This window comes from Passer montanus, unplaced genomic scaffold (assembly GCF_014805655.1).
Source record: "Passer montanus isolate IOZ18808 unplaced genomic scaffold, ASM1480565v1 scaffold184, whole genome shotgun sequence".
Classification (NCBI taxonomy): Eukaryota; Metazoa; Chordata; class Aves; order Passeriformes; family Passeridae; genus Passer; species Passer montanus.
In genome coordinates, this window is record NW_024365826.1 from 315,613 (window position 1) to 332,875 (window position 17,263).

General features: G+C 51.1%; 2 protein-coding genes across 5 annotated transcripts in view; one reads left to right on the forward strand and one right to left on the reverse strand.

Moving 5' to 3' along the window:
- LOC120500635 (protein spinster homolog 2-like) overlaps positions 1–4,615 on the forward strand; it is a 130,234-nt gene extending 125,619 nt beyond the window's left edge. For all 4 annotated transcript variants that reach the window (XR_005627148.1, XR_005627147.1, XR_005627146.1 and 1 more), the window contains 2 exons: positions 2,331–2,377; positions 4,143–4,615. Coding sequence is in view for 1 of the 4 variants with exons in the window: in XM_039705775.1 (XP_039561709.1) it covers positions 2,331–2,373 (43 nt within the window). In the remaining 3 variants the exon portion in view is untranslated. The remainder of the gene's footprint in view (positions 1–2,330; positions 2,378–4,142) is intronic.
- A 6,801-nt stretch (positions 4,616–11,416) lies between these two features.
- MYBBP1A (MYB binding protein 1a) overlaps positions 11,417–17,263 on the reverse strand; it is a 54,423-nt gene continuing 48,576 nt past the window's right edge. Inside the window, exons 25-27 of the mRNA XM_039705781.1 lie at positions 13,678–13,779; positions 12,506–12,630; positions 11,417–12,037 (exon numbers count right to left, since the gene is read on the reverse strand). Coding sequence (XP_039561715.1) covers positions 11,542–12,037; positions 12,506–12,630; positions 13,678–13,779 — 723 coding nt within the window. The 3' untranslated portion in view covers positions 11,417–11,541. The remainder of the gene's footprint in view (positions 12,038–12,505; positions 12,631–13,677; positions 13,780–17,263) is intronic.

Genomic DNA, 17,263 nt, shown 5'->3' on the forward strand with positions numbered 1-17,263 from the left:
ACAGATTCTGTGTCCTCTGAGACAGTGGAATGATGTGGCAAGGCATAGGACTTCCAAACATTATGGCTCACTCAAACCTCTGGAGTTTCAGTGTTCTCTGGTAGTTTTGTGGCATTCCATAGCTTGCTTCCTGCTTTTGAAGTTGGCAGTAGCTTTCCCAGGTAGTTTTCTCTGATGTATTCTGCACAATTGCAGTGTTCAGTACAATGTGATTTCCAGTGCAGTGAGGTTACCAAGAATGGGACTTGTAAGAAGAAACTTGGGTCAGCTCTTCCATCAGAAATATTTCAGTTTATAGCCTGGAGAGGCAGAAAAAGCACAGAGGCTTCTCTGCACCTTGGAGACCTGAGGGGTTGGTGTGAAGCTGAGAGCTGTGGGCTGAACTGGACCAATTCCTGATGCAGAGATTTCTTGGAAGATGCCCCCTGAGTACTGCTGAATTTTTATCCTGGAACATGTTTGAATCCATTTCAGTGGAAAACGGTGCTCTGGGTCAGGTTCAAAGTGTGGTGAAGAGCCACAACTAAGTTTTAATGTGTCCAAAGGAGTGTGACATTTCCTGAGAATTTGTCACCTGGCAGGGCCTCGGGTCTGTGATGCTCCCTGTGCACCTGTCCCATGGTTGCACTGATGCAGAGAGAAGCTGCTGTGACAGCAGATTTACAAACCACTGCTGGGGCACTTTGGTTCTTCCTTTGAAACAGAGAAAGCAGGTGGTTTCTTTCTTTGCAATGGGCGTCTGCTAAGGAAGGCAGGAGCCTCCCTTGGGATGGAAAACGTAACCCCTTCCCTCCAAATTATTATAACTTTGAATTAAGGGGCTTTTAGGCAAAAGTCTGGGAAATGACAGTATTTTTGCTAGAAGATGTGTGTATAACAAGGCAAACAAGCAAACAGCAGCAGCACAAGGCCAGCCCCAGCCGTGTCCCTGCAGAGGGGAGGGGGCTCAGGGGTGCTGGGTCTCCCTGGGCACCCCAGCAGATGGTGAAGGACCTTTGGTGCTTTGGTGTTGGTGAGGTCCCAGTTCCATGGCTGCCCTCACAAGCAGGGGCTCACCCACGGCAGAGGAAGCAGGACCAGGCTGGGCTCCAGTGATGGCAGCAGCTCCCCCATCCTCCTCCTCCAAAGAGCACAAGAGCCAGCAGCTGCCCCAGCCCCTTTGGTTTTTTTCCCCAGCCCAACTCTTCCAGTATCTCTGCCTTCCCCAGAGAAACCCCCAGGTAAAAAGAGAGAGCAGCCAGCTGGACCCCTCCCCTGAGCTGTGGCCACTTCTTTTGCCTCTCTTAAGTAGCTGGTCATTATTGTCTCCTAGCAACACATATAGCAGAAAATTCTTTTAGAGAAATAAACAAAAAGTCCTAAACCCCAACACCCGCCCAGCCGACCTCCACTGGTAGGTGGAGACTCTCCCTTTGTAACTCAGATTTGTTTATGCTGTGCTGCCCTTGGTGAAGCACTCACACATCAGGGCAGGTGTGTGGTGTGCTGGGGCTTCCCAGGGATGTAAGAATCCAGGAGTTCCCACTGGGGTCAGTGAGCACCTGGGCTGGAAAGCAAGTCCAAAGGTCTCAGAGTGTGAGGGTGTCACCTCTGACAGCTCACAGGGCCCTGCTGTGTGTGCCCCTGTCAAAGGCACTCGCTCCTGTCCCTGGGCAGTAAGAACTGAGTGGGAGGGGACAGGAGAGGAGTTGCTGCTGAGGAAGGTGGGATTTTCCAGCATGTACTGCAAGGACAAGCAGCAGGGGCAGGGGATGGACTTGGCAGGGATATTGCTGCTGTCCCTGGGTCCCTCAGAGCAGACAGGAGCTATCCCCTCGCTGTCCCCATCCCAGGAGCTGCAGGACAGCTCCTGCCTGGTGACACAGCCCTCCCTGCCACACGCTGCCCGTCACCCAGGAGCAGTGCCTGGAACACCAGCAGGTCTTCAGGAGCTGCAAACTGAAAGGCAACTCACTTTTTCTTAATTTTTATCAGTGATGACTGTTTACATTTGTGCTCAGGCTCAAGGACACCAAGAGCCACTGCACAACCTTGTCCTGGCTTAGGGAAATGGTAGCTACCTGGATGCCTTTGGGATCTTCCCAAATCCTTGTCAATTAGTGCCAGCAATGTTATTTGGCATGTTCCAGCCATTGTCAGCATTGCTGTCAGGCACCCTGTGTGACAAGATTTCAGCTTTATACCATTGTGCAGGACAGTTTTTAATGTCCCACTTCTTCAGGCACTGTTAAGCAACCAAAACCTGGATTTACCAGGCTGGTATGTTATTAGGAATGCATTTCTTTGCTAATTGCAGCTCTCACACAACACTTTTGTTTTCTCTTCCCCAGGGTGAACCAGCTTGTGATGCCACCAGCCTCTGTGAAAGTCTGAGATGGTGAGTGACCCAAACCAGCTGCAGGTTTCAAGCTACAGCTCTGCTCCAAACCCCTGTCAGCCCATTTCTTTCCTTATGAATTGCAGGGAAGTTTCCTTGGCAGCTCTGGTTTGCACCTTTGCCACCCTCAGTCCAAAGCAGAGCAAATCAAGGACAGGGAAACCAGGGGTCAACTCAAGTGTCCTTTGTGGTACTGAGTTGCTTCCAGAACCTGCTGTTCCCTTCTTTGAGCAGAAAAGCCCATGTTACCCATTCCCCTTGACCAGTGTGACTGTCCCAGGCCAGAACTGAAAACCTTCTGGTGTTCACAAAACCTGCTGCTGCCCTGCTCTGGGTCAGACATGGGCTGCTACCAAACCACCATTTCTGGCATAGTCCAGATTTTCTGCACAAAGTGTTTCCTGGCAGCACCTGACCCTGCATTGTTGCTGGACTGTCCCCTCTGAGCCCTCCATCCAGGGCGACTCCTCTGAGCCAGAGGGACCAGGGGCTGTCCCCTTCCTGCTGCCCCCCTGTCCCTTGTGCTCATGCTGCCCTTATCACTCCCCCTCAGCCACAGTGCTGCTGCTGGAGCTGCCACAAGTGATAAACACTTCCCAGCATTTCACTGGAGCCAAAATTAATTAAAGCAAGTTTTTGAAGAGGAGATTTCTTTCCCATAAATTAAATGCATTGAAAGACTAATCAGAAAATCAGAACTCAATAAGACACTTCAGAATGGCCTTTTGAGGGAAAAGATTTCAGGCAATCTCTAGCACAGCAGATGTGTTATTTCCACAGAGGGGAGAGGATTTGGGCACAGGGCTGCCTGGAGTGTGCAGGCTCTGGGCTGGATGTGTATTCACACAGTATTGTTTAACAGTAGCTTCTAGATAAAGTTGGAGGGTTTTTTTAAAGAGTGCCATCAACAAAACTGGGAGGAAATCCTTGGTGCTGTTGCTGAAACTTGACTTATAAACCAGTGACTTATAAACCACACTGCCTGTGTCCTGGGCACACCAAGGTTTTTCACTGCACTTTCATCTTTTTTGGTCAAGTTTTATACAGCTTGAAAGACCAGGGCACCATCATAGGGGAATTTTTCTGTAATGCAGCAGCCACTAATTTTTAAGGTCGGGGGCACTTTCCTGTATAACAGGGAGCACAGACCCTCTCACAGGAAATCCTGTAGTGAGAGAACTGCTTATCCTTGCCCCATTATCTAGGAAAGCAGTTGGCCTAGAGAGGCCACACAGTGGTGCCTCAGCAGGGAGGAGAGGTGCTGACATGCTCCTTAGAGCCAGCATGGGCCACCAGCAGTGCCTGCTCTGCCGTGTCTGCAGCATACTGAGCTGGGCTCTGCTGGGCTGCACCTGAGCTGGGCTCTCCAGGGGACAGCTGTTCCTAAAATGACAATTCAAGGCACAAGGCAGCCCCTCCTTAGTGAACTGAGGGGGTCAAAAGCAGTCTACAAGGCTGGAGCCTGTGGTGTGCTGAGCTGCCTCAGCCCACAGCAGGAGCAGCTGTGCCTGCACATCTGCCCTCCAGGGCTGCAGGGGAGCTCCAGCTGCTGCTCCCCCCTGAGCAGGCTGGGCCAGGGTCACAGGGCCTTTGTGCCCATTCCAAAAGGCTTCAGCACATCCCTCCATGGGCAGGCTTGGCCAAGCCCCTGCTTGCACAGACACCAGGGGTCTCTTAGCTGGCCCCACCACCCCGGGGCTGGGCTGCACCATCAGCAATCCATAGCTGGAGCTTGCCAGTGACCCCCTTCTGTTCCTGTTTGCAGCTGCCAGTGCAGGCAAGGACGCGTGGACTCCTGCTCCCACCTCACCAGTCTCCATCTGGAGCCCTTCTGTGCTGGGTACCAGTGGATCCTTCAGCTCCACATCACAGAGGGGTCTGCACACCAAACCCATCCCTCGCTCCAGCCTGCAGGGTCAGGCACAGGAGATGAGCAGGGCAGCTGGGAACGTGGCAACTTCTGGAACTGAGGACATTCACGGGGTCCCCTGAGCATGGAAACCAACTGTCCATGGACCCAGGGAAAGCTGCCCAAGTGAGCAACTGTAGATTGTGTAAATGGTTTTAGTTGTAGCCAGTGAAGTCCACGTTGTTTGTAGGGCAGCTGGTGTCCTATGGAATGCTGCTGCTCTGCCAGCACTCCCACTCCCACAGACTGCACTAGTTGAGGACCTGTTCTGTACATCACCTTTTCTTTGACACTGAAGGCTTGATTCAGATTATTATTTTTTATTTAAATATGTTGTAAGATGCTTTATCTCTGCTGGAGACATTAGATGAGATATATATATAAATATACTTAGATAAATTTTTTATTTAAACATCTGAAATCTGGAGCTGCCTGTGCAACCACAGCAGACAAGAATAACGTCCACAGCTCTCCTCCTCTCAGTGCCCTGGTGCCAGGGCACTGGAAAACTTCCAGTGGCTGACCTACCTGTCACTGACACTGAGCAGTGGGACAGAGGAGAGAGTTTCACTGCACTGGGTATGCTGGTGGTTGTCACAGAAGGGCCCAGAAGAACGTTGGACAGAAATCCCTACAGGCTCTAGAGTTTTCCATATGCTAAATTCAGCCTTCCTAGGAGGTTCACAGGCTTTTCAAATACCAAATTCCACCTGGCTGAATGGCTGCACCTTGGGCCTGGGAGTGCAGTGCTGCTGTGCCAGTGACCTCATGCTTTGTTTACATGATTCCATATCACTCAGACTGTCAGTGCTGATTCTCCTGCCAACATCCCAGAGCAGGGGGCTGACACTGCCTTCAGAGCAGTGCCTGGCTTCCTGCACACCCAGCCTGGCCTGCCACTAGGGTGTATTGTACCTGTACAAAGGTGCCTTGGAGAGCTTTCAGACAAGGCCAGTGCCTGAGCTGGGTTAGACTCAAATGCAGAACATGTCATGGAGCCATTCCACTGGAGTCCTGTGTCCTGGACCTGGCTCCACAAGCCACACTGGTGCTGTGGCAGCTGGATGGGGAAGGAAGGGGAGCACAGGTCCTGAAGGAAACCAGGCTGGCACATGAAGGGCACTGCCACAGGGAGGGCAGTGGCTCAGCAGGCCCCTTCCCTCTGTTCTGAGCCCCCTCACAGTTCAGATCCCCCCTCCAGTTCAGCACAGCTCGGGCAGGTGCCAGCACCTCGTTCTTGTGCTCATGGCTCACAAGTGACTGCACTTGGGGTCCAAGGAGGACTAAATCAGCTCAGGAAATGTCAGAGCAGGATTAGATGTGAGTTAAGGCTGGAGCTGCTGTCCTGCTTGTGCAGATTTCTCAGATTTCTGAGGCACAGCAAGGTACTGTTAGTAAATCTGGGTTTATCTCCCATTCCCTGCCAGGATGTGCTGGGACCTACAGCACAGCCCTGCAGCAGAGATGGCTCTAATTCCAGGTGCTCACCCCATGGCAAGTCCCTGCCCAGCTGGGGATTCCTAGAATCCTCCTCCCAGACCTCACAGGACTCCTCTGCAGGGGTTTTGTCACCTGAAATTCCTTAACAATAGCTCTAAAGAGCCAGAAGTGTTCCTCTAGTGCCTGAGCAAGCAGGTGCTAGAAATAACAAAGCAAAGCAAATCCAACAATGCTGCACTTCCTACCTCGTGCCACTATTTACACTCGAGGGGAAACACAGCAGCTGTGGTCTGGGAGCCAAACACTTGGCTTTAAAGGCACATGAATTTCTGATTCCCATTAAGAAATTCCTTTTTAAGCTGTTTAAAAGGAAACAAAAAGCAACCCAACAATCAGTCATTTCATCTCAGAGACCAAAGAAGATTAACCACATTTTCTAAATTGCTTTTCTGATAGGCTCTCTGTTGTAGCATTTATTGTCAACAAAATGGAACATTTCTCTTAAGGTTCAGAGATTAGGAATTCTCCTTAAACTTAATTCTCAGGAGTCAGCAGTGAAAAGGGAACTGAAGTGTTCTGCAATCCTTGTTTGTGACAGGCTCCAGTCCCTGTCAGAGCTGTGCTGGTTTTATCCTTTGTGCACATGAAGGAAATAACTGTGGGTTCTGTTTGAACAAGGACAGAGGGAAGGGAGCAAACAAAGGAGTGAGAATGAGCCCTGCCTTCACCAAGGGATCCCTGAATCCCTGCTCCCACATGTTCCAGGCTAAGAGAGGGAGGCTCAGGCTTCTTCAGATCCTTCAGATTCAGCAGGGGCTGTGCAAGTGTCCAGAGGCACCAGGGAGGCTCCAGCTGCCCCTCAGTTAATCACCAGGCTTTTCTCCTGCTCCACTTCATAAAGGGGATATTTTAGAGCATTAACTCCCCCAGCTGATCCTGCACTGGCAGTTTGTACACAGTGGGAAACTGAGGCAATGGGACCTGGCCCAGAGGCACAAGAATGGCCCAGAAGGCAGCAAGCTGCCATCCCCAGGGGCTCCCAGAGCAGGTCTGGGGGGCCCCGGGAGCCTCTCCCCTCACAGTCAGGGTGACTGAACCCCTGAAAGGTCTGGCTGTGCTCTGGGAAGCAGAGTTCTTCCAAGCTCCACCCCAAATGCTTGTTCTCTTCTCCATTGGCTTTATTGTCTGGCAAACCAGCACTTATAATCACTTTTACTACGTGATGTATGGGAGTATTAGTATATTTTCTTGTTATACAAGGGAGAAGTATAAAATAGTTTTCTGATTTCTTTCAGAAGCAAATGACTATTTTATTTTTTAAGAGCAATTGATTGTGAATCTCAGAGTATAAAAAAAGAAAAGATAAGCCAAATATATACCTTTATGTAAATTAAGAAATAAAAGTATTTAAAATGTACCCCCTGGCTCCTTTCCTTGTGTCACCTCTTGGCTGTGCACTCCTGTGGCTGCTGCCTGCAGGGCTGGTCCCTGGGATGAGGATGCTCCAAGCTCCAGCAGCCACAGGGCTGCCAAGAACTTCCCTGGACACCAGCCTGCCTGGCCTTCGTGGAGAAGTAACACCAGGAGCAGGGAGGGTGGTGGATTCCAGCCTCCTGTGCAGCTCCCAGAGCTGGAGCCAGCCAGGAGCAGAGCTGGGGAAGGAGTCAGTGTGGGCCTGCAGAGGTGGGGCCCTGCTCCAGCCCCATTCAGCCCCTCACAGCACAGCTGAGCTGGGGGGTGTGGGAGGGATGGCTCAGGAGGGTGCACAGGGGGGGCAGGAAATGATTCCCAGGTGGTCCCACAGTGGGCATCAAGGCTGCCCTTCTCCAGTGATCACAGGGACAAAGGAGAGAAGGGGCTGGTCCTGCAGCTCAGCCCTGGGCTGCTGTGACACCAGACAAAGGTGTCTGAGGCTCCCCTGACCAGCTGGGAGAGACCCTCCCACACCCTTCAGTGTCCTCCTTCAGCACAGGGCAGTGCCCAGCCAGGAAGCCACAAAAGCAAAGCTCTGTCACTTAAAACAACCATCTCTGATGGCCTTTTGTCAGTGCTGCTCGGGGCTTTCAGCTTAATCATTCTTGTAAATTACTTGATTAAGAATAATTTTCTAAATTCTGATGTTCCAGCAGATAGATAAGCTTTGAAGTTCAGCAGCTTTAGCTTCCATCCATCAACTACTGCCAAGAAGAGTGTGCTGCCCACACTGGGTTTGGAGCAGGGCCATACCTGTGTGTGTGTTATGTGTGTGCCCCCACACATGTGCTCGCTCCCCATCCCTGCCTCACAAACCTTCACAAACCCTCCCCTCAGTGCCTGTAGAGCTCTCACAGGGCCACCCAGGCTGTGACAAACAGCAGCCTCGTGGGCTGGCACAGGGTGACTGCCCTGCCCCTCTCCTGAGCTGGTCTGTGTGTGCTTTGTGCCCTGCTGTCACTGGTGCATTTACATTATCACTGTGCAGAGGTGCTGACTGCATGGCAGCCTCTCCTGAGCAGCTCCAACACTGCCCCCCTTGCCCAGAGTCCCTGGCAAAATCTCTGTATGACATACAGGGTATTACATCAGAAATCACAGGAACATGGAATGGGCTGGAAGGACCACAAAGACCAATTAATTCCACCCCCCTGCCGTGGGCAGGGACACCTTTCCCTATCCCAGGCTGCTCCAAGCCCTGCCCAGCCTGGCCCTGGGCACTGCCAGGGATCCAGGGGCAGCCCCAGCTGCTCTGTGCCCCGTGCCAGGGCCTCACCACCCTCCAGGACTCCACGGGCCTGGATTTGTCCCCTGGCTCTGGCCATCCTCCAGCAGTGCCCCTCCCCTGAGCTCAGTGCCCAGGGCCTGGGGCTTTTCTCTTGCACCCAGAAGAGCCCAGGACAGCTGAGAGGAAAAGGCTTCATTTAAATCAGAGCATGTTCAGTCATCTAAAGCCCTAATGGATGAGCAACAGACAGGACCTGAATTCAAGTAAAATGAAACCTCTGTGATTATTAAACAGCCCAAATACCTGCTGGTGAAGCACAATTTGACTTGTGGGATTGGTGACTGCATTCTATAAGCAGTGCATCAAAGCCAGCCCAAAGTCAGGTCATTTAACCGGCCAAAGAGGGCAGCATGACTTGCACTGTGCCCTGCAGCTCTGCTGTCCCTTTTCCCCTTGACCACTCTGCAAGTCCTGGAGACTGGGCACAGCCATGAGCACAGAAAGCAGAGGCCAGGCAGCCTCTCCAGCCCCACAGCTGGCACTACCCAGTGGCCATCCTTGTGTCAGAACCAGCAGCTGGCACCGCTTTGGCCTCGTGCTCTGCCCTTCCCACAGTGACAGTGACAAACTGATCCCCACGAGCTCCTCACTGCAGCGACCCTGGCACATCCCAGAGCAGCTCAGCCAGGCCCTGTGGCCTCAGCGTGGTGGCTCTGGGTGCCACAGCTGCTCTCCCTGCAGGCAGGTGAGGATTCCCTCTCCTCCAGCTCACTCTTGCTTCCCACCCACCAAACTGCCTGCTGTTCCTCTGGTTCCACACAGCAGAGGCACAAATTCCCAGGATGTCCTACTTAACAAACACAAAGAAAGAAATCATTAGTGAGACACTTCAGATCTGAAGCCCCTTGTCCCCTTTGGAGCCCCTCTGGATCATTAAACCAGGGGCAGCCTGACCTGCTGGCCTCCTGTGTGCTGCATTTGCATAATACATGAAAAGTCATCCCCGGGGACAGCTGGAGGGCTGAGCTGGGATTGAGGTTTTAACGAGGCAATGAACCAGCAGGAAATGGCAGAGGCAGGGCAGCACCCCCAGTGTCAGTCCCAGCCCCACTGGAGCAGAGGTGCCCTTTTTCCTGGAGACAGATTGGCAGTAATTGCCAGCACCTGCCTGGGAACAGAGATTTGCAGCTCTTCTTTAGGCTGCAACAGCAGCTCCTCCTGCCAACAGCCTACAGCCACCTCCAGATGAGAAAGTGCTCTGGGAGAAAAGGTGGAGCAGGGTGAGCCCAGCCCTGAATTGCTCAGACAAGCGTGGGGACACCACAGAGAGCAGGAATCAGCCACCTCCTGCAGGCCTGATCTGCAATGTCCTGGTGACACCCCTGCAGCCCAAACCCCAATCCTGTCTGGGGACCTCTGCAAACCCTTCAGAGGCTGCAAGCCAAGTCATCCAGGGTGGGCACAAGGAGAGCTGCCCTTCACCTCCTGCCAATCTGTGCCCATCTTGACCTGGAGAGCCCTGTGCCAACTCCTCCTCCTCCAGCATGCACAAGGGCTGTGTCCTCCAAGGCAGCACCACAGTGCCCCTCACTGAGGAGCAGCTCTGGGGGCAGGAAGTGCAAGGCAGGCACAGGAGGGATTCCCTGCTGAACTGTGGCACAGAAAGCCCAGCTGTCACCTGCTGCTCACAGCAGCCAGCACAGCCCTGGATGTGCAGCCCAGCTTGGGGCTCACTGCTGGGACAGGGCCAGTGGAAGCTGTGGGGCTGCAGTGGATGTCTGTGCTGCTGTCTCCCAGTTCTGAGCCATTTGAGCAGAGCATCACTGCGACAGCAGATCAACAGCCACGGGCAAGCACAGCCCTTGGCAGCTCTTCTCTCACCCCCTCCAAAAGCAATGGCATTTCCAGTGCCCTTGTCTCTGCCTGGAGGTGCAGACCCACCTGCAGGATGGGAGCTGAAGGCACAACAGGCACAGCTCTGCTCCCAGCCCTCCCCTCTGCCAGCAGCAGCTTCTGCCAGGAGCCAGCACCAAATTCCTCTGCAGCAGGGAGGAGAGCAGTGAGGTCTTCAGAGAGTCACAGAAATCAGTGAGGTTGGAAAAGACCTTCAAGACCATCAGGTCCAAGCATTAACCCAGCACTGCTCCCTCAGATGCTGGAGAGGAGTCAGGGCCAGGCACCAACACCAGGTTCTGGATCCAGGAGCAGGATGCTTGGCAGAGGGGAGGAGCAGGGGAGGCTCTGGTGGCAACTGCAGCTTGAGCAGCATTTCAAACACTTTGAGTCTCAGCTCTCAACAAGGACCAGGTACCCAGTGCTTGGGAGAACTTGCTCCTGGCACTCTCCAAAGGGATGGTGGCATGCCAGCATTCAGGAGCCTGGTGATAAATACAGATGCAATTCCAGGCAGTCACCTCCCAGACTGCTGCAGACCTGCTGTTCAGGTGCCTTGCATGGCTGCACACAGGCCTGGCACAGTGGCCAATCAATCAACCATTTCAATTGCTTCACTGGTTTATTGATTCCCTGCACTACCACAGGGGCCATGACCCCTCCTGCACCCAGCAGCAAAAAGGCAAGAAAAACCAGACCATGGTGATTTACAGGCAATAGCAGAGTGGTCAGACTGGGAACAGCTGACCCCAGAGTTTGCCTGGGCAAACCCATCCAAGCCCAGCCACTGCAGAGGCTGCATGTCCCACACTGGAAAAGCTGTGAGCACTGCTGGGCCTGGGCAGGACAGGGATGAGCCTTTAGGAGTCATTTCTGCATCTCCCACAGGGCTTGACCACCAACTGAGCAGTGCCAGCACACCCACTCCAACTCCCCAAGGAATCCAGACTCCTGCTTCTGCCTTGGGAAATCACGGAGACAGGATTCTCTGGCACTGCCAGAGAAGTGTGCCCAGCTTGAAGGGTATGTAACCTCCTGAAGCTCTCTGTGCTCTAGGCTGGACCCTTCACACAAGCCAGACCCACAGCTTTAGAGCTCACCATCATGGAAGGTTTATTTAAAAGTCATGGAGAGTATAAAAACTATAGATATTAAAAGATATTTCAGCAGTCTACTGAGCCATGCTGCTAGCCATGCCAGGCCTGCCTGAGTCCATGGAGTTTACTCCTGCAGCACTGGAGCTTGTTTATCTTTCCTTTTCTTCTTGGCTTTGTCCCGCTTCTTCTGGGTCTCCTGGACAACATTCCCCTTGGTTTTCTTTGCAGCTGGAACCTGCTCAGCTTCATCACCTGCAGCACCTTTTCTTTTTCTGTTTTTCCTCTTCCTTTTCTTCTTCTTCTTGTCAGCCACAGCATCTCCTTCATCAGCAGTGGAGAGGTCCCCACCGCCCGCCTTTGCCACTCCGTTCTCCCTGGCCCCCCTGTTTGGGTGCTTTTTGCTGTCCCCAGGCACTTTCTTGTGCTTGGGGGTTTGTGTTCCCAGGGGCTGCTCCTCTGGGGCTGCTGCTCCATCCTCCCCTGGTTCCACCCCGTTCTCCTGGACACTTTTCTTGCGATTCTTGCGTTTCTTGGTCTCTGGCAGGAATCCTTTCTTCTTCCGCTTCAGCGACTCCGCTCCCTGGGTGGGCTTAGTGGCTGTCTTCTCTTTCTTGGGCTTCCTGCAGAGAGAATGCCAAAAACCAAGAGCAACTTAATTTACAGCCAGGGAACAGTGAGATCCATGTGACAGGCAGGGCACGAACAGGCAGCAGCACCAGAAAGGCGCAGGAAGCACAGGGTGAGGAGGAGGGCTGTGAGGAGGAGCATCACCCATGGAGGTGGGCAGTGCCTGCCTGTGGCCCTGGCTTTGTCTCCTGGCAGCACAGGAACAGGCAACAGACATGTCAGTCACCTGTGACAGCCCCTTCCCATCAAGGACAAATCCCAGGGTGTGAGCACACAGAACAACGAGCCCGGTATTATCCCAAACAAGCATTCAGGAGGGTCTCAACCCCACCAACCAAGGAGCCCCATTAAACTCCACCCTGAGGTTGCTGCCTTGACTTCCTTTCTCCTGCCACTCCCTGCCCAGCAGCAGGACAGCAGGCAGGCCCAGAGGGTGGAATGCCAGGAGCCAGAGCACGTACGTGTGGCCGAGCCAGCGCATGACGTTCCAGTAGAGCGAGTCGAGCCGGGGGGAGCTCCCCATGTCCTGCAGCTGCTGCAGGGGGAGCAACACGTCCTCCACCTCTGCCAGCCCCACACTCAGCTCCTGCAAGAGGCAAGAGAGCAGTCTGCAGAGTGAATGGAGAGGGGACTCACAGCAGCAGGGCACAGGCCATTCCTAGGGTGGCAGGAATTGCCAGTCCTGCCTGGCTCCTCCTTGAGCCTCTCTGCAACACTTCACACCATCAGCTACTGGGTTTGCCTGAAAACCTGAGTTTCCACCATGAGAGGCAAGAGTTTAAGAGAACTGTAGTGGCATAAAAAGAACTGGAGGGTCCTTCAGTCTGCTCTCCTTTCCTGTCCATGGCTGGGAGCAGGAAAAGAAGAGACATGGCTCTGTACCCATCCAGGAGAAAAGCAGCAGCCGTTCAGTCTGGTTGCTAAAGATCTGGCACCCTCTTCTGTAACCCACTGCACAACCTCAGTCAAGCCAGGCAGAAAGGGCTGTCTCAAAGGCTGTTCAGCTCCTACAAGAGCCTTGGAATCAATCTCTCTTCTCCACCCATTTTCCTATTAGGTCTTCACAAAGAAACAGGCTGTGGTCTGAGCTCTGGGCTTATCAGTAGGAAACTGGGCTTCAGCAACTCTGCTGCTTGTGGTGTTTTCCTCCAGTAAATAAGAACAGATTAGGGACATACTTTGTCACCTATAGAAAATCTATGCATCTCAAAAAAGTTATTTTTATTAGGGAAAACAAAGCCCCAGAACAAAGCTTCACCTCTGCTCTTAAAGCTATTAAGTCTGGTTTTGGGAATCATGATCTCTGGAGTTCAGTGGACAAGAGCAATCACCTGGGACAAAACCCACCCTCACTGTACCTCAGGCTGTATTTCTGCTGCTAAGAAAGCACATGCCACAAGTGTTTGCTAAACACTGCACAGATTCTCCTCTGGAGATCAGCTCATGAAGACTGTGGATCACTCCTTCAGACAGGAGGGCTCTTCTGCCCTCAGATCCAACCAGGCATTCCCTCTAGAGGTACTTTTGGTAGGAAATGAGTTGGGGTGTAGCAATCACATGGCAAAATCCAAGTGTGGCATTTAGAAGAGACTCAGAAAACAGCCACTTGTCACATACTGGGTCACACACTCACCTGCCCTTTCACAGTTTTAAGGAGAAAGTTCAACAGCTCCAAGCACTTGGCAACTTTCTCTTTCTCAGCCTTCATGATGGGTTTTCCAAGTGTTTTCAAACACTGCAAATTAAATTAGAAGATTTAGAAGAAACAGATATTAGATGGGGAAACAAATACTTCACAGGAGAAAGCAGAAAACAAGTAATGAATGGCAGGATTCACCTGTCAGCACAGTAATTCTGGAACACAAACCCCACCAAACTCTGGAAAAGCTCAGGAAGGCACTTGGTGCAAGCTTCTGATACCCAGATTAATTAAGAAACAATATTACAGAAGCACAGCCTTGCTGCTGTCCATAGTTTCTGAGCTCAAGCACAGGTGAGATGCTGTCCTGCAGAAGAAGAGGTACAATAATCCCTGACCCCATCCTGGAAAGGCCAGGAAGCTCCAGAGAACAGCCACACCTGATGGACCACAGCTCCTCAGCTTCAGGAGCTGGGATTTACACATAAAGCATCACTGCAAAAATCCATGAAGACTTATGGCAGAGATCCCAGGTGCCAGCCTGCAGCAGGGCTTGTCAAGCCCAAGTTCACTGAGGTAACTGAGGGAAGAATCTCCCCTGTGCTCTCTGCATGTGCTGCAGGGTTTGTGAGACACTGAAAGGTCTGGCTTAGAGGAAAAGCATGTCAAAGACAGGTCAAACAAAAGCCAGTTATTTACTAAAAGGGCAGAAAATAGCCATAAAAAGGCAGCTGGATCAAAGAGGCAGCCCAGTGGCTCAGGGGCACTGATCCTCTGCCTGCAGCTGGTCCTTCATCTATTTCTGTGTGGGCACACACCACAGCAAACCCCACACACATCACACCAATATCAAACAGGATTTGAGGACAAGTGTGCTGTAGACAGTGGCCTGGCCCTTTAGAGGAATGTGGCTGCACTTGTGGCCAAGCTCTCCTTTCCTTGGCATCTGGACATCTCAACACAGCCAAGGGGCAAAGCCCACCCCATGCTCAGCATGCTCAGCTCCTCAGGCTGAGCAGTCCCTGCCCCAGACCTGTGCCCAGCAGTGGTGTGTCATGGCTCTCTCACAGATCCTGTATTCCAACAAGACTGGAAACAATTTAAAGACTCAGCAAACTCTTCTCCATCTACACCAGCATAAAGTTGGTAAATAAAATTAAAAAATCCTTGCAGACACTGAGAGGTGTAAGAAATTTATTCCCCAAAACAAATTCTTTCAGGAATGACACTCACGAGAGAAAAGATAATGATGCCCAGCAAGAGGGTAGGGAACACAGAAAGTGGGGAGACAAGGTAACGTATCTGCAAGACCAGCAGTCTTCAAGCAGAATTATTCTATCTGAACAGGCTCCCCACCCTGGGAGTATCTTTTTAAATAATAAAGATACAGTTATTTCCTGTTCAGGATGGTCCACTCAAGCCCTGTATTAGAAAACCATTCTGCTGGCAGGAATTCAGGCTGCAACTTCATCTGACTATCAATAACTTGCTAATTACTCTCTCCTGATATAGACAGATGCACTGCAACTCTGTTCCAGAGCTGTCATTAGCCTACAAGGTCACACAATTCCACAGCTCTGGAGTCTCCCAGGTAAAAAGAGAGACAAATATTAGGTGTGTGATTGGAAAAAAAATAAATCTTTACACGTAGGATGTAACACCCCAAGGGTCAGGCACATTCAGTTTATCAGGCTTACCACTAATAATAACATAATAATAAACAAAAGACTGATTTACATAAACATTTTCTTTAAACATTTTGTTTGTAATTTGAAGAACAAAATATTGCCAGGCTAATGGTCTTCCTTGTGGTTAGATCACCTTTCATAGAGGCTATTAGGCTGAGATCCTTATTTTGTCAAGTTGTGCACAAGTTCAGTGTGAGAAAACCAGCATGGATTGTCAGCTCCTTGGGACAAGAACAATCAGGGCAGTGCTGTGAGATGGAGCCAAAGTGAAGTCAACTGTCATTTCATCCTTTCAATATACAAACACTTTAGAATTAAAAAGGTGTTAAAAATAAATTGCATTTTCTCTTCACTGTACATGAGTGATGTGGACAATTGCATTTAAATCCTGCTGGCTTGGCTCTGCCTGTTCTTGCTGCCCTGATGCTTTGAAGGGTTTGAAATAAATCCTACTGAATTCAACAGAAAAGTTCTGTAGCTCTGAAACAACACCTGAGGGGCTGATTTTCAGCAAACAAGTTTTCAGGGTTTTTTTTTATCTCCCAGGTGCTGGGGAAACTGGGACATGCATCTAGTGGGGGGTACCCAACCAAGTTCATGCAGAGCTGTGGAAAGAAAAGAGTGGCTGGCCCAGCTGGAGATGGAAAACATCACCAGTCCAGTGACTAAACATCTATATTTAAAGCAGTGTTTTGCATGAATCTGGAAACACAAGCACACTTCCACCAGTGTAAATAGCCAGAAGCAAACTGGTACAATGTAGATGCTCTGTAAACAAAGAGCTCCCTGCTGAAATGGATCACTTTAAAACAGCTCTGCAAGACCAGGAAGGAACAAGAAGGGTGAGAGGAGAAGCCAAAGAAGCAGCAGATAATTCATCCCTACAGACTGTACAATTTTCTCTAGCCCAGAAGGACTGGCTTTAAGGAAGCTGGATGCAGATAAAGTTTTACTGTTTCTCAACATTTGCCTCCTCCCTTTCCCTTCTGCTACAAAGGGTGTAAAACAAATTTGTCACTAAAACACAAAACCACCAGCAGCAGCTCTGTGTGTGGTAGGCAGAGACAGTCAAGCCTCTCTAAAGACTTGAGCCCAATTCCTGCTCAGCCCAGAGTCTTATTATCTTCATGTCAGCACTGAGAGCACTTCCCATTAGCATTCCATGAGATGGGATCTCTGATCAGGCATTGCTTCATTCTCCTCCTCCCAAGAGCAGGGAGTGCACAGAATGCAGCATTTGCTTCCATGGGATTTGTGTCATCTGCATTGTTTGCTTCCATGGGATTTGTGTTATTTGTGTTAGCATGAGACACCAACACAAACATGCTCACTCTGGTTATGTAAAAGAAGCTGACTCTGGGCTGGGACTGCTGGCAAACCTGAGGAAATGGATCCCAGGGAATGAAATCCAAAGCCTCTGGAATGGGAACTGGGTCCATAAGTCAAAAGCAGCTTTCCCAAGAATTTACAGAACTTATAGTAATTATAAAACTTCCTACATAGGACACCAACCATTGCCTGCATGCAGAGTTCTGCTCCCTCACTCAGTTCTCACTCCCTACTCAGGTAGGTCCCTGAGAGATGAAATCAGCTCTGCCACCCCACTTGCAGAGGTCAATGATTTTACAGGGAAACATTTATATTTTATTTGGGGAATGTACACCATCCAACCATAAAATCAAAGCAAAAGCTATTATGTAACAGATGGCAAACATGCCTTTAAAAGAGAAGTAGTATTTCAGTCCTCTGCAGCACCCTTGGGAGAGCCTTGAACACTGATCAGATCACAAACACTTGCACAGGGCTGGTAAAGATGTGTTTTACACAGCAGGACTGAGGCACAAAGCTGGGCTTTGCTTCCAGCTATGCTACAGGTCAGTGCTGGAGAGCTG